This window comes from Diaporthe batatas, assembly GCF_019321695.1.
Source record: "Diaporthe batatas strain CRI 302-4 chromosome Unknown Contig00003, whole genome shotgun sequence".
Lineage (NCBI taxonomy): Eukaryota > Fungi > Ascomycota > Sordariomycetes > Diaporthales > Diaporthaceae > Diaporthe > Diaporthe batatas.
In genome coordinates, this window is record NW_025408550.1 from 2,295,041 (window position 1) to 2,318,447 (window position 23,407).

The window sequence follows — 23,407 nt, forward strand, 5'->3', positions numbered from 1 at the left end:
AGGGGAGAAATGAAGGAGCAAGACAGTCCGACTTTGTTCCGCCGTTGTGCGCAGTTATGAGGAGGGGGCTAGGAAGGCCAGAAGTGCGAAGCACAAAAGGGACGGGCAGACCAGAACAGTATATAAAGCTGCTCAACAGAGCCGACTGAAACAAGCCAGTGTAACTCGAGTGCTACTCGCAGATGCCGGCGGAGTAGAGGTCGGTCAGTCGCTGCTCTCGTCGTACCCCAGGCGTGTCGTGTAGGCTATAGGCCGCGCCGGAAAAGTACAACCAGCTAAGCTTCCTGCTGGCAGTATCCGCTTGAGTTTGCCACAGACAGGCTGCTTTGCTCTCCCCAGTGGAGCAAAGATCAGGATGAGGAACGCGAAGGCGATGGCAGCGTCGCGTGGGACAGAAACACAAGACACAGCAGCGTCTCCCCACACCGCAGCCACAAAAGCCGTGCTAACGTGGGATGAGGATCAGTCGAGCATCCAGCGCTTGGCAAATCAAGGGCTCTCAGGGAGGAGGAAAACGCGTAAGGTTTCGTGCCCGTGGCTCGTGAAGAGATGTAGTGTTCATGCAATTGGTCGAGTCAAGCTCGAGTACAGGAACGGCCCGTGGTACACGCGTGCTGAGGCCTTGGTCAAGAACTGATGGTTTGAGAGATATGCCGCGTAGCAACAGGCTGAAAGCTGAAGTTGAAGCTGAGTGCAATGGCGGGACCAAGACGAGCACTACTGGCATCTAAATACTCCAGAGGCACCGCCTTGCAGACGCTGGGATCGTTTGGCACCCAGGGCTATGACACGACCTGAGTCCATGCCCAAGGGTATAATTTATTTTGTCACTACAGAGCTCGTCAAATGTATCGCGGTTGCGATATAGATCGACGTCCAATGGATAGGAGGAGTCCGAGGGAAGCAACGGCGCTGTGCTAGGACCAGGGAGCCGGAGGAATTAACCAAGATGATGCATGGGCAGAGGAGACACGAGACAGTAGACAGGGACCATGGATGGAACCAACAATGACCAGGCGAGCGGGAAGGAGGGAGAGACGTATCTGTCCTAGCAGGCCCAGCCCCGTGTAGAGCTTTGCTCACAAGGCCGGAGTGCAAGTGCGCATCTGCTGGAAGAAGGCCATTGTTCGGGGCTGAGGCAGACAGGCGAGAGGGAGATGGCACACCGCATTGTTCCCGTCGAGTGTCTGGGCGGGCTGGCTAGCCCAGAGCAGATGATGTCCTAGGGGACTGGACTTGTGCGCCCATGACGGCCAGCAGCAGCCGCCCAGGGCAGAGAACCTGGGAAGGTTGTCGGTGTGCGCCGCAGCCTCCGCAGCCTCCCCTGCGTGGCCGTACATGCCTGGGTACCTGGGTAGTGCGCGCCGGATACCCACGTCTGCCATAGCAGGCCGGCCGGCCAGGAGGGTGTCAGAGGATTTCCCCTTGTGCCGCAGGCTAGATGGATTGGGAGACTGGCACCAACCTTGTCGGACGAAGGCATCTAGAAGCAGGCCCAGTCGGGCAAAGGATGGGCAGGGCGGGTAGCAGCCATCTCAGGGCTGGCCTCTCTGGCCGGCCACCACGGCACCACGGGCGAGTGGGAGAGCTGGCGGAGGTAGCCAATGGATGGTGGCATCGTGATGAATCGATGTTCCACAACGGGGACTGCGGTGTGACGCAAACCACCGAATGTGGCAGCAAGAGATCTTGGGGGATCTGTCTCGTCGTTGCGCCTCGTTGCAGTAGGGTGGTTGCGTCGGGCTAGGCCCAGGAGAGAGAGGGTCAGTGTGTGAGTGTGTGAGTGAGTACGGACTACCCCCCTTGCCCCCCTTCCTTCTCCATTTACAACCCTAAGGCTGAACCCTGGAACCCTGGAACCCTGGACGGTGATGGCTTAGTAGACGGAGCAACGAGCATACACAGAACAGACAGCATCAGTTTTCGAGGTCGGGATGTTGTCTTGACATCCATCCCTTGCAGATGCCACACAGACTCACATGTAAGGCGACAAAGGATTGTTTGCATATTGTGGCGTCGACCTTACAGCCAACATGAAAACCTGCCATCGACGGCGCTTGCTAGGGCCGGCCTGGGCAGCATCTTGACTTGACAGGAGCTAGCGGGAACAACGGAACCGGCCGTTTCGATGCGGACCTGACAGGCCGTCCGCCTTGTTCTCCTAGCCTCCTCCTCCTAGCCTCCTAGCCTCCTCCTCCTCCTCCTGCCCTGTCACCGCTACCAGGTACAATCCCGATGTACCTGCTTCGGGGCTCTTCGGATTTCGACAGATGCTCACTAAGCCATTCAAGCCGGTCGTCGCGGCTGTCGAGGCTCTGAGAAGCGTGGCCATAGGCGCAGGCTCCTCCTGCTGGTTGCCTTCCAAGGTTTATTACATGCGCTGCCCTGAGAGACCCCGTCGCGCTTAGCACCGCGCCGGCGCCACAAAAGTTCTCAGCTCCTCTGACTACTCTGCACTCCCTCCCTCTCCTGGGCCTGCGCTAAGTCCCCCTTCTCGTCCACGGCTCGCAGCAAAAGAATTTCGCAATCAAAGCGGACGAGATATGTAAGACTGGACAAGTGCTTCGTCGGACATATCTTGGGGACCTCGACGACGCTCGGCGGGTTCCGAAGCCCGCCACAGAAGCACACGGACCCGGCTGGGCTGGGACGAGTTCAGACCCGCCCCCTTCCCAACGGGCGATCCGCTAGAGTTCATGACGGCTCGTCTGCTCGTCTTGGGCTCCAAGGGCTCGTGTGGCCTTGCGCGGGCCGATGGCACTTGACGCATGCCAACAGCATCTCCCGTGCGCCGCCCCCAGAGATAACCCTGCTAGGCCTACCAGCCAGCTCAGCCCTGGCAGCCCTGGCAGCCCTGGCAACCGCCGGCATCCTTGAACGACAGCCCGCGCCGTCCTCAGGCTCATGCGGCACAGCTTCGGCCTATCTCGTACTCATGGCGCGCAAAAGGACGCGTCTGGTGGCCAGAATGGGCCCATAAGTTCCCGAATTGGGGCCCTCGTGGCCGGCACGCAACCCTCTCTCACACAAGCCCGGGCACGGGTCCTCAGAGCAGCTGGCCACTCGGCTTGACTCCTGGGGCAGCCTCGGTTTGTAAGTCAACACTGTGATGGGCTCGTCGCGGCTGGACAGCCTCAGGCTCCCGAGATGACCCTTCTCCAGCCGGGGGAGCTTGCCCTCCGTCCCAACAGGCACACAACTCCTCACTGTGACGAGGACCATTGCGCCTTACGGCCGATCCTGTCCTACGCCGGCCACCTCACCAATGTGTCGCATCACCCAACACACTCAACTCCGGAGGCTTGTCCTTCCCACCAGGGGACCACTGTACGGCAGTTGGGAGATAGCGTAACCTGGGGACAATGCAAACTCCAAGCCACAAATGTCACTTTACGTCCGCAGCTAGTAGTAGTGGCCTCCTCCTAGTCGCGGGCCCCTTCAAACACCCCTGCTCCATCCCGCCAAACTCTCTGACAGCTCCTCACACTGCGCCGTTGAGCCGCCGTTGTTCGTGTATCCTTGAGCTACATGGTTTAGCCCCGGGTGGAATTCCGTGCTCTCAGACCTCCTCCTAAATGAGTTTCCTTCCTCGCCTGGCCGGCCCTATTTCGTGCTGATCACTGCCTTGAATCTCGCCGAAGGAGTACAGGGAGGAGAAGTCATACCGAAGACCGGAGGAGGTACTCATCACCAACCTTGGGTTAGATGTCGCCCACGGCGCCGGCCGAACGCCTATCCCCATCATCTCCTTGATCGGACATGAGGAGTCCGTGGTCTAGACCAAGGCTTCTTGTGGTCTCAACCCCCAACAGACAGGAACTATTCTTATCCACGGTGATATTGACGGAGCAATACGAAGCGTGTCACCATATTTTTCATCCCATCGAGATCTATGCCCGTGAACGTCACATATACAAACCATCACCAACAGGGCAAGAGCAATATGAGGCTTTTTCATCCAACTCATCGAGATCTATTCCTAATCAATATTACCTCATTACGCCGAGTAGGTCCACCTGCCACCACCAACACCAGTGGCAACCCCGCCAGAAAGCACCGCCGACTCCCCAGCATCGCTCGTCAGGGTTCCCTCCGTTCCCGGCGGGAGGACGACGTCACCCGTCGTCCCAGCAGGGGCCTCGAAGCCAAACGCCGTGACGGCCCCTGACCCGCTATCGGCGGCGACCTCAACAGCAAAGGCCCCCAGCGGCGTGCTCATCCCCGCGCTGACCGTGCTGAGCCCTCCCGTCAGCGGCGCGATCCTCCACGTCCGCCCCAGGGCTCCCGTCAGGTGGATCCCCGCGACGTAGCGGCTCAGCAGGCTCGTCGGCGCCGAGGACCAACCGTGCGCGTGGCTGACGCGGGCGTCGTTCCTGTACGGCGCGTACACGAGGCCCCCGTCCGCCGCGTAGCCCTCTATAAAGGTCGAGTTGGTCATCCGCGGGTCGTCGAGCATGAACCCCCACTGGAGGCGCATGAGGTCTAGTGCCCCCGTGGGGTTGTTGGCCACGAGGTGTGCCTCGAGCTCGAACCCCGTGGCGAAGGGTGAAATCGTCGCTGGTGTTGAGTTCACTTCGGGTGCTGGTGCCCCGTAGGTGCCCCAGCGACTTTGAAGGTTGGCGACAATGGAAGCTTTTTGTGCGTCGCTTTCTGTGAGGTTTCCAAGGACTAACCGAGTATTAGTGAATGGCACAGTAATCCTGACGACGTTCCTCAGTGTCACGTACCGGCGAAGCTGTTGCCATCCTGAGGGGTGAGAGTCGTGAATTCGTTGTCCGTATAGAACCCCAGTCCCTCGTTCCTTGTTTTCAAACTGTCAGCGAGCCATCGTCACAGCCAGAAACCCAGTATGCTTTTTCTGCAATGCACGAATCTCAAGCTCATACATACCAAAGAAGACTGTTGGCAGCCCCTTTAATCCCGGCCGCAGCACTCTGGTACTGAGAAATAGCAGCATCGTCCCCTAGCACACTTGCCAGGTTGACACCAAGATTGAGTGTGTAGTGCAGGATCGCATTAGCTTCGATATTATGCCCTTCCATACCAGCTCTGAGCCAGTCTGCGGAGGCAGTGACATTCATCAGTCCGCTCGAGTCGACATTACTGAGCGACCACGCCAGGCCGCGCTTGAATTGGTCCCAATAGGTCTGTAGCCAGGCCTGGTCTCCGGTATACCAGTAGTAATTATAGACACCAATGAGGTTGTGAAGGTGATAAGTGAAGCTCGTCTGGTTGATTATGTCGCGGAATGGCACGCCGACATAGGGCAGAATGCCCTCCGGTGTCTGGAGGAGGAAGAGTGACTCCACTGAGTTCTTGATGGCGTCCAATGCGGACGTGCTGTAAGCAACTGATGGGCCAGAAATGAAGAGATCGCCTGGCCAGACGAGGGTGTCCCGCTTAGCACCGTCGACAAGGGCGCTGGTTCCGTTGGTGATGGTGTAGTTGTAATACCATGGCTGCAGAGGTCTCGGTACATAGTTGGGACCGGCGTTGACCAGGGCGTTGCCATATACAGGATCAATATCACAAAGTTGATTTGTGTACGCTCCGGCGTACCATATCCTGTTGAGCAGCTCGTCATTGCTGTGAAAGTAGCCCGTGTAAGCCTGTAGATCCTGCGTAGGTGCCGCAGTATAGAGCACAGCGAGGCCTGATAGTTGGATATCGGCCGTCCCATTGTTAACCAAAGTGAGGTAACGGAAGCCTCCACGAGCGTATTTTCTCTCAACGGTATAAGTTCCAGACCCTCCGCTCACGGACAATGGAATAGGCTCGTCTCGTCCATCATCTGAAACTGCGTCGCTGCCGTAGCTGCTAACCCACAAACTGGACTCAGAGAAGGTCAGCCAGACGGCAGCACTTGGGCCCGCTGCTTCTGGTGCATTGAGCGAGACTTGACCGGCGATGTTTCGCCCAAAGTCTAGAGTGACAGAAGAGTTCTGTCCGCCTTGGGCAGTCCCTGAGATGGTGACCGTTGTGTTCGCCCCGCCGACGAGACCTTCAGCATTGTCGACGGTGCCGCCAACCTGGTAAACAGAGACTGGATATACTGTCCTGGACGAAGGAGCGAGGATGTACTCGCTATAGGGGACAGCATGGACAGCCCCAAGGAGTAATGTGTAGACCAGTCTTTCTAAAGACATCTTTACATATAATGAGCCCGGACTGGGGGCCTCACCACACAAACGTGAACGTAGTAGGGAAATATTATCGGTGTTGTTGGTTATCAAAAATATATGGTTGGCTGTCACATACATCCCACGGATAAGGGAGCATACTTAAGCATGTAATCATATATAACTCATAGCTTGTAATAATCCCGGCAAGACGAACGGGGCATGATCGCAGCGAGCCAGGGTCATAGATCTCGACATGGCCTCGCAAGTTCGGTGGGTCAAGGAGCGCAATGGAGGGGTTCGTGCTTGCACAAATTGTGCACAGCTTGACTAGTGAGATGCGTGAGGTCGAGGATGTTCCATGCCAGAAACTAGCGATGTAACCAACTACCGAGTCGCGTGGACCAAGCCTTGGATGGGGGATGACGAGGCTGCTGAGGAGCAAGCAGACTGGCAGACTGGCCGACTGGCAGAAGCTGCTTGGGGATCCACTTTGGTCCTGCAGCCCTGGGCCCAGGCCGGCGTCAAGTCCCGCAGGAGATGAGGCGAACGCAGATCTGGGGAAAGGCGCCATCGCGTGCGGAGAAGGGGAGGATTGGGTGTCACCTTGTGGGAGGGAACAGGTCACTATCCGCCTCGCGGGCTGAGGGGCTGGTGATGCGGAAAGCTGCAAATGCAGGTGTACGTGTAATTGCGGTGAGCTGTGGATGCAATGGGTGCATAAGAGGAGGAAATGAGTCGAGACCCGAGGGCCATTTAACGAGGTCGCCGTCTGGTTAAGCTTCGGAGTGGCTGGTGGTGGACTGGTAGTCAGTCTGAGTCTGGGTAACTTGGGCGGTTACTCGGGACGTCAGTGGCTGCGCACACGTTGGCATCAATAAGTACATACTGTGGTACACGCTCAGTCAGAACTCTATCTCGAGCCAAGATCTGGTCATCCGATAGCACTCGGAGCTCATGGTTTCGCTGCTGGCTTGGCAACTTGGGCAGCTCTGCCGGGCGCTATAGCTCCCGGCTGAGAAACAGTCTCTTGGGTCAAGAATGGCACGTACTACTGCTACTGTGGGAAGATATGTAAGAGCAACCCTGGAAGGTGGGCGGGTGGATGCCAGGGTCAGAATAAGCCATGTACGTACCTCGGTAGACTTGTACGCGTGTATACCACAAACAACAGTATCCTCGCCGACCACAGAGGCGTTCAGGGGCCACTCCGAGTTGAGACAACTCGGAATTTCCCTCTTTCCGAATATCTCCAATTCCTGCAAGTCCGTCCGGGATGCCGACTCGATGCGCTGCCCAGTTCCCAAGGGTTGTGTGGGTGGTTTGGGCCCGCATGCAGCCTCTTGCAGTACCTGCGTGAACAGTACCCGATCAACCGATTCAAGTATAGTACTTGGTACATTCTGGTAAAATGGCCCAAGTGAAGAGATGTGACCCCGCTGGGATCCGCCTCCGCCCCGGTAGGTTAAAAAGTGGAGCCTAAAATTTTCAACGTTACCTACTTGCTCTACACTAGGCTCGGGGAAAAAAGGTCATACAAGCTCAAATTCAGTCAGCCGGTTCGTCTCATCTCACAACCTCCGACCTCACAAGCCGACGGCACACCTTGCAGCTGATCGCTGCCACCGCCGTCACTCACACGTGACCATCACTGCATCGCCGGCCATCATGTTTGCCGTCAAGGGCTGGTCTGTCTCGGCAGACAATCTCAAGCCTGAGGCTGGAGGTGCCCCGGGAGACGCCCCGGCCAAAAAGTCAAAAAAGAGGAAGAGGGCATCCCAGCCCGAAAATGTCACGCCCTCTAACATTGGCGACATGTGGGAGAAGGTCATCGACAACAAGGGACCAAAGCAAAAGCCCGTAAAGCCAGAAAAGGCTCAGCCCAAGGACACGGAGAAGCAGCCTGAGAAGTCGGACAAGTCCAAGAAGCGGCAAAAGCTGAACTCAGGTGATGCCAAATCGGACGAGCAGTCCAGCCCAAAGAAGCCTTCTGCCAAGAAAGCAGGAAAGCAGGAACAGGAGCCAGCGGACGCGGACGCGGACGCGGACGCCAAGCCATCCAAAAAGGACAAGAAGGACAAGAAGAAGCGGAAGAAGGACAGCCAGGAGACAGATGATACCCCAAAGACAAAGGGTGCCGCCACCAAGGCCGTCACGCCCGTACCAGCGCCGCCAAAGCTCACCCCGCTGCAGGCCGCGATGCGCGAGAAGCTCATCTCGGCCCGCTTCCGCCACCTGAACGAGACGCTCTACACCCGGCCCTCGGCCGAGGCCTTCAACCTGTTCAAGGAGTCCCCCGAGATGTTCACCGAGTACCACGAGGGCTTCCGCCGGCAGGTGGAGGTGTGGCCGCAGAACCCGGTCGAGAGGTTCCTCGCCGAGATCCGCACGCGTGCGCGCCAGCGCCACCCGCCCAGGGGCAAGCAACAACAGCAGGGTGGTGGTGGTGGTGGTGCTGCTGCTGCTGACGTGCAGCCGCTGCCTCGCAACCGCGCGACCAACGTGTGCACCATCGCGGACCTGGGGTGCGGCGACGCGCGCCTCGCGTCGGAGCTGCAGCGGGACAAGGGCAAGCTCAAGGTCGACGTGCTCAGCTTCGACCTGCACAGCCCCTCGCCGCTGGTGACCAAGGCGGACATCGCGAACCTGCCGCTGGCCAACGGCACCGTGGACGTGGCCATCTTCTGCCTGGCGCTGATGGGCACCAACTGGGTGGACTTTGTGGAGGAGGCGTACCGCGTGCTGCGGTGGAAGGGCGAGCTCTGGGTGGCCGAGATCAAGAGCCGGTTCGGCGGGGGCATGCGCAAGGGCGGCGGGCCGGGCGGCGTGGTGGAGCACAGCGTCGGAAACAGGCGGAACCCGGGTGCGGGCGCCGCGGCGCCGCCGCCCAAGAAGGGTGCCAAGAAGGCGGCCGAGGCCGCCGCCAACGAGGCCACGCTGCTGGTCGAGGTCGACGGCGAGGACGACACGAGGCAGCAGACGGACGTGTCGGCGTTCGTCGACGTCCTGAACAAGCGGGGCTTCATGCTGCAGGGGCAGGACCAAGGCCGCGGGGCCGACGCCGTCGACCTGAGCAACAAGATGTTCGTCACGATGCGCTTCGTCAAGTCGGCCCCCGCCGTCAAGGGCAAGTGCGCGCAGAAGGAGGAGGAAAAGGACAGGCTGAGCGGAAAGCCGGCTTTTTTGAAGAAGCCCAAATTTATCGACGACGAGTCCAAGAACGTGAACGAGGCCGCCGTGCTGAAGCCCTGCGTCTACAAGATCCGATGAGCTCAGCCGGGGGGGGGGGGGACGTTCGCGGTCGGAAAGCATGCATGAGGGGTGAGAACCGGGCCGCCCCGTGGACACAATAAGCATCAGCAGGAAAATGCACACACCCTTTGCTTCAACTCGTGTGCCACGTGGTCACCATCTATTAAGGGGAGTCGGCCTTCTACTCTCTAATGTGACAAGCTGAGAGGTGCCCCTTCAATCCCTGTAGGTCTGTGCCAATATCTACCATGCCACTGTCGGCTGTGGTGGTGCCTGGGTCCCATCCTTGCCCGCAGATGCAACCCTTCTGCTATGCAACATGCATTACCGATCGAACCGTTCCTGTTGCGCGCCTTAAGTCTAAAAAAGAATCATAGTAGCCCCAAATGCATTCCGTTTCGCCCTTGCTCGAATCCCGACTTATCAACGCCGCCGACCTGCGATGAGCAGACGGGTGCATGTTTACCCCTGGAACAGAAGGCCGGCGGCGAACTCGATGTTTCCACCGGTCGCCTCCAAAGCCCGTATCGCAGCATCGCGTGTGAAGCCCAGCTGCGTCAACCTCTCGATCGCCTCCTCAGGGAACTGCGGCTGCTCTCGCGCGGCGGGAGCAGGGGTTGTTGCTGCTGGAGGCGCAGCTGCTGGCGCCGGCGCCGACGAAGAGGGACCCGGGGCGCCGGAAGACGAGTCAGGCTGGGTGATGGCACCGGATCGCCCTCCGATGGTCGTGCCACCGGGCCCTTTCACAGTTGGCTCCTCTTCCAATGCCTCCTCGATGTCCTTGGGTATCTCGGCCTCGCCCAGGAAGGGTACCTCAACACCCTGGATGATGAGTTTGTCCTTGGCAAGGTCGATGCTTGCCTGGTGGCGTTTGAGCATGTCCAGGCCCAGCAGAAGCTCGACATTCTTGCCCTCCATGACGGTGAAGCTGCAGGGCAGGAACAGGGACCCAATCTTGATCTGGGCCGAATGCACCCTTCCAACAATCGTGGCAGTACCCACACCCTTGGCTATTCCGGCAAACCTCTTGTCGACCAACCGCATGATGTTGCAGGCCTCGGCGCATTGTGGTGACATGATGGTTGCCTGCGCGCCCGAGTCTACCAGGGCCTTGACCTTGTGGCCGTTGACCTCGATGTCGACATAGAGCATATGCACCCGGCCAAAAACTGCAGGTCCAGTCAGCGCACTAGCCTCACTCGTACTCGCCTGCCGCAGAGATGGTGTGAGGATGCTGCCACAGCGGGCGGGCCCACCTTACCTTCTGGGTTGTGTTCCATTGCGTTCTGTAGGTTCTCCATGACCTGCTCCTGCCTGATGATCTCGGCAATCTTCTCCTGGGCCTCGATATCGAAGGGATCCGCGTTGAGCGCCGCGATCTGGCGCTGCCTGTCCGCGCGCTCCCGGCGCTCCCGGTCATAGACGTCTCTGAAGGCCGATGCAAACCTCACCGGATCGTCCAGTGCCTGGGCAAGCTGGGGCTGGGTCCTCCGGAGCTCCTCGCGATACTCAGGGGGGCTACCCAGAAGCTGGAGGCGGATGAGCTCGGGGTCCTGCTCGGTGGGCGCCCTGCGCGGTTGCTGCTGCTCCCTGGTGGCGGGCACGCCTGTGCTGCCCCGCATGTCGCGGACGTGGAGGGCCAGCATCTCGCCGTCGGCGATCTGAAGCTGCTCCATGGTCTTGGAGTTGTCGCTTATGAGCTGGCCGTTGTGGTAGAGGTGCTGGGCGTTGGGCTCGATGCGGGTCTCGGCATGGATGGAGCTTCGCAGAGTCTCGAGGGTCATGTCGGAGAAGATGTCCAAGGACAGGAGGTCCTGGTCCTCGGCCTCCGGGTTGTTGATGCTCAGGGTGATCCTCCTGGTGAGAGAGACCAGGTCAGCCTCACGGATGCTACGGTGCCGGGAGATGTGTAGAAGGGGGGGGGAGGAGAGAGAGCTTACATGGTGAACGGTATGACGTAGACAGCGACTGGGCGAACGAGTGTTGGGGCAGAGAGGTGATGTACAAGAAAAGAAGTTATCCAGATCTTCCGCAGTTGGAGGGGGAAATCGGTGAAAAGGGAAACATCCGCGTTGGCCCCGGTCTTGTGGTTGGGAAACCTTAAGCGTAGGGCAGGCCAGGTAGAAGCTCGGAATACGTCAACGGGGGGGACACGGCTGGAGGGGCAGGCCAGGCCGAGCGGGTCTGGGCCCTCTGCTGACCGACTGACACAGTGACTGACTGACTTGGCTGGCGGCCGGCGGTGGGGGCCGGCGGGAGTTAAAGTGGCTTCCTGCAGAAGACAGCCCTTGGTTTATGGAGTAGCAGCAAGATGGGGCCAAGAAGACTGATCAGAAAGGCATGATCTGGCGGACAAAAGAAAAAGGTGTGACGGGAATTATGCAGTCAACCGGGCGTGGGAGGCAGGCATGACGAAGATGGCGGCGGCCCGTCGGTTTTTGGGGGCGGGCGGGCAGGCAGGGAAAAGTGTCGTCCAACTGTCGTCGTCAGGTAGGTACTTAAGCAGGTACCTAGCTAGCCCGAATGGGCCCCCAGCCGACGCCTGCCCTACGAGGCACTGGAGGTCCTGTCGCATGCTGCTCTCGAGGCGGGCGGGCAGGCAGGCAGGCAGGCAGGCAGGCAGCTGAGTAATACAAATTGCCAAAGAGGGTAGCGTAACGGAGAACACTAGGCTGGGCTGCCTGGGCACACCACCGAAGCTTTCACATAGGTCGCAGGTCTAAGGTGACGGTGGAACAAGCTTCCGGAATCCAGGCAGCCCAGAGAGCCCGACTGGAGGGGAGCCGAGCCAAGCCAACCATGCTACCACAGTAGTTGCCCAGCTGACCACATGGCCCAGTCACCGCCCACGCAGGTACGTGTGGGATGCCTGGGCCGTCACTATTATACGCAAATCCGCGACTCTTTGCACAACAGCTACCGAAATGGGCGGGGCCCGCAGGTGCTGGGGACTCGACGGCCTGCTGTGCAACAACCAAGAGCCATATCGGCACGTTGGGAGGACTGGACAGCCTGATGCACGGTGCCTTTTGCTGGGAAAGGGGGCCTGGCATATCCAGGCTCCCAATGATCCAACCATCTTGATATACCGACAACCACAACCAGGTAACTTGATCCCCACCATGTGCTTATATTATATATATAGGCGCGTAGGGCTGGGGGGAGGGGAGGAGCCTGCAAGGCTTGGGCTGGCCCGCCATTACGGAGTACTGACGAGTCACTGGCTGCCACGGCAGGTAAGTGTACCACCGGACAGAAAAAGGTGCTGCGGCTTCCTGCGGCGAGCCGTCCTGCAGCCGTTTATCTAAACCTCCATCTATCTATCTACTTGAACATCTTCCTAGCTGCATGGGAGAAGTGAAAATCTGGCTGCATTTCAACCGCACCTATACCGAGCCCTCCCGCCCTTTGGCCTTTGCGGTACCGATTATGCAGGAATTTCAAGACCGGGTATTTCCTACCAATACCTGCCTACTTTACTTGCATATGCCATGCATGCATGCATACATAATGTCCTCAATGGAGCCGGGCTGGGGGCTGCAGCTTGACCACTTGGGACACAACTCGGCCGGCTGCCACAACAGTTTGTTGCTGGTGATGATTGATAGATGGGCCATCTCCGGCTGGCTGGCAGCCCTCCTGAGACATGGACAGCAACCACCAAGATGTTCTGGGTGCCAGGCCCTGCCGGCTCCAGGGCCATAATAAATTACAGTGCAGTTGCAGCTCACCGAGGTGTCTCACAGGTCCTTGCTTCTCTGCCTCATCCCCACCCCTTGCCAACTAGGTTAGGTTGGTGCGGGAGAAGATTCCAGGTAGTACTGCACAGGACTGTGGTAGTCTGGCATATCTAAGCTGGCCTATTCGCTTTCGTTTACAGCTTCCCCACAGGAAAAGCAAAGTGGCAACGTGATAGTCTAGTCCCTCCACCACATGCACCCACGCATGCCCATGCCGCATGCCTTGACCATAGCGTCCCGGTGGTATAGCAGTGCTGTGCTGTGCAGTAACCACACAGAAACAGCCTCGTCCACTCCCCCATCCATGCAGCCTGGCAGCATCCGGGCACCACGTTGGACGGCTCTCTGGCAGCTTTCCCTAGTCCTCCTTGACTCCCTTTCCCCAGCATGCAGTCTTAACCTTCAGGGGTCCCGGCTGCGCGTGACCATTCTGGACCCCACCATCCACATAATTGACAAGAACAAGCCTACTACTACTCATTCTAGAGTACACATTCCCGTCTGTCCATCCGCCTTGTGGGTCTCCTACTAGGGAGCGGTGCCTGACCCGTTACTTGGTTGTCTAGTTTGGCTTGACCTCTCTGCCCAAACAGTCTCCCTGGGCTAGTCAGTCACTCTCTCAGTCTCTCTCAGTCCCTCTCGGTCCCTCTCAGTCACTTGGGCCAGGTGCGTATGTCTGCTGTGGGCTCAATCTGCCACATGCCGGGTAACTGACACCTGCGGAGTGAATAGTCCTCCTTCTTCACCTTGGACCCATTCATCTGAAAGTGACACCAGCTCCCTCAAAGCCCCATTCCTTTTCATCCTGCCTACTTGAGTAGACAGCACCCGGATATTCAACAGCTGCCAGGCCTGCCATCTCTTCTCCTTCCCGGTTGGTGAAATACTTGCACAAGAAGCAAGGAGAAAAAGGGCATCCCAAGGCAGGCCAGGCCTGCCAAATCGTCCCACATCCATCTTCCCCTTCCCCACCACACCTTGCAAGCTACCTAGGTACCCGCTTTCAGGGTTCCACAACATCCTCTGCCTCGACACCCACCAACAGACACTCCACGCATCTACGCAAAGCAAAGTCGAGATACTTTTACTAGCTGTCTCACCTTGACAACTGCCTCCATCTTCTCATCCTCTCCCCCTCTCTCTGAACAAACACCACACCCACCAGAGGAGTCACTCCTGCCCTCTTGTTTGCCGTGTCACGGTACTCTCATCCTGCTGCCCAAACTCGTGTTTCACGGCCTCGCTCTGCCTGGTCACGAGTCTAACCATCCTCAGACAGGCCAACCTCGCCCGGACTGCGTGCCGCAGCCTCTTGAACCTCACCTTGGGAAGAAACCATTCTGTGGGACTGCAGCAAAGCCTTGGACATGGCCTCCTCCAAGCAGCCGGACCGTCAGTTTGACGACGACGATGCCGCCATCGAGGACGAGGAGGCTGACGAGGAGTTTGCCGAGCTCCAGCGCACCATGAGCTCCAAGCGCCGTGACCACAAGGAGAAGGTGAAGGAGAACCGCATTCAGGAGATCCTCCCGTTTCCCTTTGCCCCAAACATTCGACCTCTTGGCATCTCTGATCTGCGGTCTACTGTCGCCCTTGAGAATGCCGCCTTTTCTAACCCCAAGCACAGGGCCTCTCCTGAGAAGGTTTGCACCTCCCTCCCCCCTATTCCCATCATTTGACAGGTTTGAAGGTAAAGAAGTGGTTGGCTGACCAGCCACGCGTGTCTAGCTTGAGTACCGTCTGACCAAATGTCCTGAGCTGAGCCTGGGTGTCTTCTGCACTGTCGTCCCCGACCTTGCCAAGGACTTTGACATCGAGACTCTCGCGACTGCGCACCCTGTCGAGACCGACCGTGCGGACCAGGCCAAGAGCGTCCTGCTGGCGCACATCATCGCGACCGCGTCCAATTCTAGCACCGTCCAGGACAGCGACATGGAGATCCCCGCGGGCTGGCAGGCCTCGCAGGCCCAGCGCGTCGAGAAGGGCCACAGGGAGGGCGGACGCACCATCTGCGTGCACTCGCTGGCCGTGTCGCCCAAGCTGCAGGGATGCGGCCTCGGCAAGCTTATCATGAAGTCGTTCCTCCAGCAGATGAAGAACCTTGGATCCGAGCGCGTGGCCCTAATCTGCCAGGACGTACGTTCACCTTCTGGTCTCTACAGGAACTGGGATCCCACCGTCATCAAAAGACATACTGATGTTTTGAACAGTACCTTGTTAGCTACTATGAGCGGTTCGGATTCAGGCACGCAGGCAAGAGCAAGGCTGAGTTTGGTGGAGGAGGCTGGCATGATATGGTGATGGATTTCCCGGGACCCGCTCAGTCATCCAAGTGATGCTGCCTCGACACCGCCTCTCTATGGCGGGGATGATTCCGTGGAGACACAGCTCGGCCGTGTAAGCATGGCCGTTGGTCTCCTGGCCGTCGCGCGACCAGGCAAACTGGATTCACACGAGTGACCGGACTTTTACGAATTGCACAGGGTGGCGAGGCGTTTAGGATGTTGACATCCATTTCGGATTGCGGACCTTTGCTTCTCCATGTTAAGGGATGATAGAAAGGCATCGGAAGGTAGAAAAGAGACTCACCTAGCAATGAAGCTAGATACGGAGCAGGAGCCAGTCTAGTCACTGGCCTTGTACTTGCTCCGGTATTCCTCGATGCTCTTGATGGTGTCTTCCGACGCCAACTTCCTGCTCTTGACTCCGTCGATGATGTCGTTCAGGGTGATGATGGCGAAGACTGGGACCCCAAGCTCCTTGCGCAGCTCACCCATCGCACTGGGCATGGGCTTGGTGTCGTCGCCATCGGGAGGAGTCAGCTTCTCCATCCGGTCCAGGGCGACCACAATGCCAGCAACAGTTCCTCCCTCCTGGCGGATCTTCTGGATGGCCTCCCTCTTGGCCGTCCCGGCGGTGATGACGTCGTCAATGATCAGCACCTTCTTCCCCTTGAGCGGGGCTCCCACGATGTTGCCGCCCTCGCCGTGGTCCTTGGCCTCCTTGCGGTCGAATGAGCACAGGGTTTCGGCGTGGGTGGCCGGGTCAAGCTCGCCCAGCTTCAGGTTCGTCAGGGTCGCGAGCGGGATGCCCTTGTAGGCGGGCCCGAATACGATGTCGAAGGCAAAGTCCGAGTTCTGCTGGCTGGCCTCGATGATGGCCTTGGCGAACGCGGTTCCGATGGCGCTCTGGAGCTTGGCAGTGTAGAACTCTCCAGCGTTGAAGAAGTAGGGCGAGACGCGCTTCGACTTGAGCTCAAAGCTGCCAAACTTGAGAACCCCGCCCTCCAGGGCCGCCTGGAGGAAGTCGGCTTTGTAAGGTGCAAGTCCAGCCATCTTGAGTCTTTCTCCGAGTGTGGTCAATATGACAGCAATTCAGGTTTACTCTGGTGTCTTGAATCCTGAAATCCAGTGTTGGATAGTATGAATTGGTGAAATACACCGATGAACTGCAGAAAAAAAGTATGGGTGACCCCGCAGTCAATTCAGCTCCCCAAAGAAAAATATATGGGTCGTTATCGTTATCGATTGGGAGACGAACATGCATGGGTGTGTTCCTAGGGGTCCAGGTCAAACCTGTGTTAGTCGGGGTACATCCTACAAGGGAGAACTTTCTCCACTTAAACCTGCTCGTACAAACGGGTCAGGTCAGGTAGCCAGTATGCAACATTCAAGAGTAGAGGATCCCAAAGAAAAGCCGCTGAAAGATCTCTATCTCATTGGAACTTGTCACATCACAATCAAATATTCCTGCAGGCCATGTTCCAATAGGTGACGAGAGGGTACCTCACAATGTGATTATTAAGCCAGGCTGCTCCACAACATACTGGGATTTCTAACCAAAGACTAACAATCAGTGGAGGGAACCAAGTAGCCAAATGATATTGGAAGAATGGCTTCCCTGCAGGTACAGGTTAATAGGTATGCACACAGCTTATACTACAGCAGGTGATAAAGAATTCAATTCACTGGCAGGCGGTACCAGGGTGCTACCATCCATTCCTGCAGGCCCAAATGTTTGACCCCTATGGTGCGCAACAGGGGCAACTTTCTAAAAACCTACTTTACCTCAATACCCAGACAACCTCTTCCTTCCTTTCCCTATACCTTCCTTTCTTTATATTTTTCTTTCTTTCTTTCTTCTTTCTTTATTTTTTTATTTCTTTAATTTTTTTATATTAATTTATTAATATTAAAAAATATTAAAAAAATTAAAAAAATAAAAAAATAAAAAAATAAAAAATTAAAAAAATTAAAAAAATAAAAAAAATAAAAAAAAATTAAAAAAAATTAAAAAAAATAAAAAAATAAAAAAAAATAAAAAAAATAAAAAAAATTAAAAAAAAATAAGAAAATAAATAAAAAATAAATAAAAAATAAATAAAAAATAAATAAAAAATAAATAAAAAATAAATAGAAAAATAAATAGGAAAATAAATAGGAAAATAAATAGGAAAATAAATAAAAAAATAAATAAATAAATAAATAAAAAAATAAATAAAAAAATAAATAAAAAAATAAATAAAAAAATAAATAAAAAAATAAATAAAAAAATAATAATAATAAAGTTTATAATAATAAAATTTTTAAATATAAAAAAATTAAATAAATAAAAATTAAATAAATAAAGATTAAATAAATAAAGATTAAATAAATAAAGGTTAAAAGGTTAGAAGGTTAGAAGGTTAGAAGGTTAGAAGGTTAGAAGGTTGGAAGGTTAGAAGGGTAGGAATGTTGTCTGGGTAGGAATGTTGTCTGGGTAGGAAGGTTGTCTGGGTAGGAAGGTTGTCTGGGTAGGAAGGTTGTCTGGGTACGAAGGTTGTCTGGGTAGGAAGGTTGTCTGGGTACTAAGGTAAAGTGGGTTTTTGGAAAGTTGCCCCTGTCGCGCACCATAACCCCACCCGCAGGTTACACACTAACTTCCCAAGGCTGCAGGCGGTAAAGCCCACAAGGCGATAAGCCCCTTATCGGGAGTCGAGAAGTGCAGGAATCAGAAAAAAAATTGCCTATGCAAGTTCCCTCGGTAGCCACCCATCATTCTCTCCTTCCATACCACCTACCGGCCACTTGAGCGTCAACAACACGCCCACAATGCCGCCTACAAAGACCCAGACACAATGGAAGGACATTCCTCCTGTTCCATCATCGTCGGAGTTTCTCGACATTGTCCTCTCCCGCACACAGCGACGACTCCCCACCCAGATCCGCGCAGGCTTCAAGATCTCGCGTATTCGTGGGTGAGTGAACCCAAACCAAAACTTCTCCAAACCACCAAAAGCTGACTGCTCCAGTTTCTACACGAGAAAGGTCAAGTTCACTCAAGAGTAAGCAGCTTTTCCACACCATCTTTGCGACTGCAGGAAGAGGGGCGACCCGGTTTTCTGCCTGTGCAACACGGACTTGGCAGGCGGCAGGTCTTGAGACAAGCTGGGACTTTGACAGCTGACTCTGAATGCTTCTATAATAGGACTTTTTCCGAGAAATTCGGAGCTGTGCTTGAATCTTTCCCTCGCATTAATGAGATACATCCGTTCCACAAGGATCTCTTGCACACCCTCTACGATGCCGACCATTTCCGAATCGCCCTCGGCCAACTGTCGACCGCAAAGCACCTGATCGAGTCCATCAGCCGCGACTATGTGCGCCTCCTCAAATATGCACAGTCACTGTTCCAGTGCAAGCAGCTGAAGAGGGCCGCTCTTGGACGTATGGCCACCATCATCAAGCGTCTCAACAACCCCCTCAAGTACCTGGACGAGGTCCGACAACATCTTGGCCGTCTGCCCTCGATCGACCCCAACACTCGAACTCTTGTCATCTGCGGCTACCCCAATGTCGGCAAGAGCAGTTTCTTGCGCTCAATCTCTCGCGCCGACGTCGACGTGCAGCCGTATGCCTTCACAACAAAGTCCCTGTTTGCCGGTCATTTTGACTACAAGTACCTCCGTTTCCAAGCTGTGGATACCCCCGGAGTTCTGGACCACCCGCTCGAGGAGATGACCACGATCGAGATGCAATCCATCACCGCCATTGCGCACTTGCGGGCGGCGATCCTGTATTTCATGGATCTTTCGGAGCAGTGCGGCTACACTGTCAAGGCCCAGTGCGCGCTCTTCAAGAGCATTAAGCCGCTCTTTGCCAACAAGATCTGCTTCATCGTGATCAACAAGATCGACGTGACCAGGCCAGAAGACCTGGACGCTGAGACTCAGGCTGAATTGCAGTCCCTGCTGAAGTCTGGAGAGGTCGAGATGGTCCAGGCGAGCTGCAACACACAGGAAGGTGTCCAGGCTGTCAAGAACGCGGCTTGTGAGAAGCTGATTGCGGAGCGAGTGGCGTCCAAGTTGAAGGCTGGTCAGACAAGCAGCGGTGCTGCCGGCAGCCGTTTGACAGAGATCATGACCAGAATCCACGTGGCCCAGCCCATGGAGGGCTCCAAGCCTCTGGAGACGTTCATTCCTGAGGCCGTCAAGGACATGAAGAAGTACGACAAGAATGACCCGGAGAGACGGCAACTCGCACGAGACATTGAGCAGGAGAATGGCGGCGCTGGTGTCTACTCGGTGGACCTGCGCAAGGACTACCTGCTCAAGAACGACGAGTGGAAATACGACAAGATTCCAGAGGTCGTCGACGGGAAGAACGTGTTCGACTTCATTGACCCCGACATCGATGCCAAGCTGGCTGCCCTCGAGGAGGAGGAGGAGCGCCTGCAAAATGAGGGCTACTACGACTCGGAGGAAGAGATGGACGACGATGAGGAGGAGGAGATCCTTGAGAAGGCCCAGCTCATCCGCGAGAAGCAGGCCCTCATCCGCAACGAGGCCAGGATGCGCAAGTCGCTCAAGAACCGGGCCATAATACCCCGGAGCAAGACCAAGAAGCCGCTGTCGCAGCTCGCGGACCACCTGGACCAGCTGGGCATCGACGCGACCGAGGTCGAGGCCCGCGGCAGGGCGATGGCGCCCGACTCGCGCGGCCGGTCTCTTACCAGGAGCCGTGCCGGCACCGAGGTCTCGGACGCCATGGAGGTTGACAGGACGCCGCGCGAGCGCCTCAGGTCCAAGAGCAGGCCGGCCCACCGGGCCCCCGAGACGGACAGGTCACAGGCCGGTATGACGGACGACACGACGCGTACAAAGGCCGAGAGGACGGCCAAGGTTGCGCAGAGGAAGATGAACAGGATGGCGAGACAGGGTGAGGCCGACAGGCACACCCCCGCGTCGCTGCCGAAGCACTTGGTAAGTCCAAAAGATCCCGCAAGACTCGCGCTCAGACACTGCGCAACGGCGGGGATCGAGGCTAACCCCCTGGATAGTTTGCTGGAAAGCGTGGTATGGGCAAGACCTCTCGCCGTTAAGGGGCACGGGAGAGCGGGGGAAAGGAGGGAAGCGGCGGGGAAGAAAATGGACATGGGAGAAATACACACGGGGCTTTCACATGGACTACGGCGTTTGGCGACGATATGCCAGGGTTTCTCTTGCTCGACTGCCGTGTTCTTCATGTTCTGGGGTAGATGATAATTCGATGAGACGGCCTCCTGCGGCTCACTTGATATGAACTGAACACAATCCAGGCTTTCGCTGCATGTGTGCATGCCCTACCACCAGCCGACTCGCCCCACCCCTCATGTGTTGGCAGGGACAGCAGTCCAATTGACGTACAGTCGCTCGACCCACTCTCCCAAGCTGTGAGGCTGCTGGTGAGGACACAGTCGATATGGGATAAACGTGATGCATCGACCATTTAGACAATCGAAATATTCAAAAAAAGGCCCTTTCATTTGTTGGTTGCTTTAGTGCACGGAACCATCGTGTCTGCTATACGCCCTCTCACTACTGGAAATGAACTCGGCCTTAAACCCGGCCCTGTCAGACAGTTTGAGCCCACAAGCGTGTGTTTCCCACTCAATCCCCTCCAGTTGCTACCTGCCGCTCCTCCTTTACTCCTCAGCAACCTGGATACCCTCCCGCAGGCCCTCCACCTTAAGCTCCTCGCCCGCGCACCGGCGGTAGATGTCCTTGACGTCGTCGGTTGTGGTCTCAAAGTGGCTCGTGGCGTCGTAGCTCTTAGAGATGAAGATCTTATCCTTGGTGCCGTTCTCCAGGGGCTCGTACAGGGGGATGGGGGCTCCCAGGAACTGCTCCTCGATCTTGCCGAGGCGCTCCAGACCGGGCTGGAGCTCCAGGTGGTGGTTTGCGGATGTCTCCGCGATGGTGGAGACGATGGCAATCCAGTAGCCCTTGGGGCAGACGTTGTGTGCGGAAGAGACGCAGGCAATGTAGATGTCTTGTCCAAGTCAGTCACTGCTGCTAGTTCCGGGTATCTTGGGAGTAACTCACCGTTCTTCCTGCCGACCTGGGACTGGGGGATGATCAGCTGTGCGGAGTCGGCGTCGTTGGTGCCGGCCAAGGGGTGCTTGAGCACGCAGATGGCACGCAGCACATGGCCCGTGACCTTGACCTTGTTGGGGAAGTATGATGGGTCGCCCAGGATCATCTTGGCCTTTGTCTCGAACTTCATCTCTGGCTCAATGCCGGACATTGTGGCCTTGATGCCAACGGCCGCGTCACCCTCGTACAGCACCTCGTCAACGCTGGTGTTCAGCATGTAGGTACCGCCGTAGATGGCAGACAGACGGGCAAAGCCCTGGGGCAGCTCGCCGAGTCCGTACAGTGGGTAGATGTAGGGGGACTTTCCGTATCGGGCCACCGAGTTACCGTACAGGCGGATGCGCTCGATGGCCTCGGGAGCGTTGCCCTTGGCGGTGGCGTATGCGTCGTCGAGGTACAGGGCCATGGCATGGCCGATGAAATCCTTGGTGCCATCCTCGAGGCCGAACTTGTCAAACACATCCTTCATCGTGCATGTGCTCATGTCAAGACCTGGACCCAGTTAGCTCAACTTGATCCCTCGCCAGCTTCTACGAGCGGAAAAGGCACGACTCTGTGCCGGGGCTTGTACTAACCCTTGTGCGTGGAGGGGTCCTTGACATCGAAGCTGCCGACCCACTCGATGAAGCTCTTCATGCGGCGTTTCTCGAAGATGCCCATAAGGGGTGACTTGAGGGCCTCGCCGGCATCTGATGGGACCTTGGCGACAGTGGCCTTGGGCCCGTTACCCTGTTGCACGTAGCTGCCTGCAACCTGCTTGAACTCGAGGTATCTGGTGACGTCGGTGGACACGAGGATGTTGGTCAACTCGCCGGAGGACATGAGCAGCTTGGGGATCAGGTCGATGTTCCAGTCGTTGGGGCGGCCGTATTTCTTCCATGGCTCGTCGCCTTGGCTGTAGTTGCCGTACTTCTTGAAGAGCTAGGAGGTGTGTTAGATGGGAGCAGCAGGGGCGGCTGGAGCGGGAGGCGTCGCATCCAGGGGTCACGTACAGTCTCGAGGTTGACAGAGGCAGCCTCACTGTGCCGATGATGGTCAGCGCATATCCCATCTAGTTATTCCCGGTGTACTTCGGGCTGGGAAGAGTTTGCTCACCCGCCATAGTGGTCGTTGCGGTCGATGTGCAGGACCTTCTTGCCCTTGACACTGAGCACACTGGATTGCGAGGGGTATCGTCAGTCTGCGGCTCCCTCCCGAGGGGACGTCCAGCGAGGTCTGGACAGGTGAGATTTATTATTTACCCGGAGAGAATGCATTCGGTCAGACCTGTGGCCGGGTCACCAATGTCAGCCTCGTAGTCACAGCACCCAGAAACACCAGGCATGGGCGGTTTGCAGCAGGTGATGGCTTCAGGAGAGGCCACGGCAGGGAACCCCACATTGCGGGGTTGGAAACGCGAATGACATAGAACATACCTGTGCCCAGCACAATGACATCGTACTCCTTAGCAATCTCATCCATGTTTGCGGTTGCTTTTGACTCTGGAATATGGGATATTATGGCTGTGAGGGTGCAGCACTGTCAAGGATCGAGGGCGAGGTTTCGAGGGAGGGAGGGTTGAAAGAGATGCGGTCGTGCAGTCTCGAAGCCAAAGGGGAAAGTCGAGGCAGGTCAAGTCAATAATAGGAGAGTCGGTGTGTTTGGGGTGAGCTGTCCGGGACCCCCAACCCGCCTGCAGGCAGAGGGACTGGAGCTCCATTGCCGAGCTAGGGGCCCAGGCAGTACCCGCTTCCCCTGATTGGCCTACCCGTTGCAGTGCTGCCAGTGGGAGCTTGCCCGCAGCTGGGACCACCCGAGCGTCCAAGCTGCCATAGGCGAAATACAATCGGCCTCCCCGTAACGACCTTGGCTCGCTTCACGGGACTCATCTTAGTGGGAGAGTCGATAGTGTTGCGATCGAGGTT

General features: G+C 56.6%; 8 protein-coding genes across 8 annotated transcripts; 4 read left to right on the forward strand and 4 right to left on the reverse strand.

Moving 5' to 3' along the window:
* Positions 1 to 992: 992 nt before the first annotated feature.
* KVR01_003005 (uncharacterized protein) lies at positions 993 to 1,226 on the forward strand (the record flags this gene model as incomplete). Its single annotated transcript, XM_044784798.1, has 2 exons — positions 993 to 1,051; positions 1,094 to 1,226. The coding sequence occupies 2 exons, from the start codon at positions 993 to 995 to the stop codon at positions 1,224 to 1,226; spliced, it is 192 nt and encodes a 63-aa protein (XP_044648020.1).
* Positions 1,227 to 3,997: 2,771 nt separating this feature from the next.
* KVR01_003284 (uncharacterized protein) lies at positions 3,998 to 6,336 on the reverse strand (the record flags this gene model as incomplete). The annotated part of the gene is made up of 3 exons (XM_044785678.1): positions 4,891 to 6,336; positions 4,728 to 4,801; positions 3,998 to 4,668 (listed from the first exon to the last, which is right to left on the reverse strand). Exons 1-3 carry the CDS (start codon positions 6,258 to 6,260, stop codon positions 3,998 to 4,000), a joined length of 2,115 nt encoding a protein of 704 aa, XP_044648299.1. The 5' UTR covers positions 6,261 to 6,336.
* Positions 6,337 to 7,787: 1,451 nt separating this feature from the next.
* KVR01_003157 (25S rRNA (adenine645-N1)-methyltransferase) lies at positions 7,788 to 9,389 on the forward strand (the record flags this gene model as incomplete). Its single annotated transcript, XM_044781960.1, has 1 exon — positions 7,788 to 9,389. One exon carries the CDS (start codon positions 7,788 to 7,790, stop codon positions 9,387 to 9,389), a length of 1,602 nt encoding a protein of 533 aa, XP_044648172.1.
* Positions 9,390 to 9,833: 444 nt separating this feature from the next.
* On the reverse strand, positions 9,834 to 13,219 carry KVR01_002126 (uncharacterized protein; the record flags this gene model as incomplete). Its single annotated transcript, XM_044785420.1, has 4 exons — positions 9,834 to 10,540; positions 10,633 to 11,228; positions 11,312 to 11,339; positions 13,204 to 13,219. 4 exons carry the CDS (start codon positions 13,217 to 13,219, stop codon positions 9,834 to 9,836), a joined length of 1,347 nt encoding a protein of 448 aa, XP_044647141.1.
* Positions 13,220 to 13,331: 112 nt separating this feature from the next.
* KVR01_003066 (uncharacterized protein) lies at positions 13,332 to 16,560 on the reverse strand. The gene is made up of 2 exons (XM_044790421.1): positions 15,701 to 16,560; positions 13,332 to 15,645 (listed from the first exon to the last, which is right to left on the reverse strand). The coding sequence occupies exon 1, from the start codon at positions 16,444 to 16,446 to the stop codon at positions 15,736 to 15,738; it is 711 nt and encodes a 236-aa protein (XP_044648081.1). The 5' UTR covers positions 16,447 to 16,560; the 3' UTR covers positions 13,332 to 15,645; positions 15,701 to 15,735.
* Positions 14,479 to 15,447, forward strand: KVR01_003566 (uncharacterized protein; the record flags this gene model as incomplete). Its single annotated transcript, XM_044790054.1, has 3 exons — positions 14,479 to 14,754; positions 14,840 to 15,247; positions 15,322 to 15,447. The coding sequence occupies 3 exons, from the start codon at positions 14,479 to 14,481 to the stop codon at positions 15,445 to 15,447; spliced, it is 810 nt and encodes a 269-aa protein (XP_044648581.1).
* A 1,580-nt stretch (positions 16,561 to 18,140) lies between the features above and the next one.
* Positions 18,141 to 20,854, forward strand: KVR01_003936 (uncharacterized protein). Its single transcript, XM_044791580.1, has 4 exons — positions 18,141 to 18,347; positions 18,402 to 18,434; positions 18,578 to 20,351; positions 20,429 to 20,854. The coding sequence occupies exons 1-4, from the start codon at positions 18,202 to 18,204 to the stop codon at positions 20,468 to 20,470; spliced, it is 1,995 nt and encodes a 664-aa protein (XP_044648951.1). The 5' UTR covers positions 18,141 to 18,201; the 3' UTR covers positions 20,471 to 20,854.
* An 18-nt stretch (positions 20,855 to 20,872) lies between these two features.
* Positions 20,873 to 23,278, reverse strand: KVR01_002874 (uncharacterized protein). The gene is made up of 7 exons (XM_044791486.1): positions 22,919 to 23,278; positions 22,745 to 22,769; positions 22,599 to 22,658; positions 22,496 to 22,523; positions 22,079 to 22,424; positions 21,453 to 21,995; positions 20,873 to 21,399 (listed from the first exon to the last, which is right to left on the reverse strand). Exons 1-7 carry the CDS (start codon positions 22,962 to 22,964, stop codon positions 21,053 to 21,055), a joined length of 1,395 nt encoding a protein of 464 aa, XP_044647889.1. The 5' UTR covers positions 22,965 to 23,278; the 3' UTR covers positions 20,873 to 21,052.
* Between the last annotated feature and the right edge of the window lie 129 nt (positions 23,279 to 23,407).

Bases quoted from the DNA above. Each gene is read 5' to 3' on its own strand.
- KVR01_002874 (XM_044791486.1), bottom strand. From the start codon at position 22,964: ATGGATGAGATTGCTAAGGAGTACGATGTCATTGTGCTGGGCACAG. The intron at 22,770-22,918 runs GTATGTTCTATG...ACCCGGCCACAG, and splicing joins TGTCATTGTGCTGGGCACAG to GTCTGACCGAATGCATTCTC. The intron at 21,400-21,452 runs GTGAGTTACTCC...GACTTGGACAAG, and splicing joins CCAGGTCGGCAGGAAGAACG to ACATCTACATTGCCTGCGTC.
- KVR01_003066 (XM_044790421.1), bottom strand. From the start codon at position 16,446: ATGGCTGGACTTGCACCTTACAAAGCCGACTTCCTCCAGGCGGCCCTG.
- KVR01_003936 (XM_044791580.1), top strand. From the start codon at position 18,202: ATGCCGCCTACAAAGACCCAGACACAATGGAAGGACATTCCTCCTGTT. The intron at 18,348-18,401 runs GTGAGTGAACCC...TGACTGCTCCAG, and splicing joins AAGATCTCGCGTATTCGTGG to TTTCTACACGAGAAAGGTCA. The intron at 18,435-18,577 runs GTAAGCAGCTTT...CTTCTATAATAG, and splicing joins AAGGTCAAGTTCACTCAAGA to GACTTTTTCCGAGAAATTCG.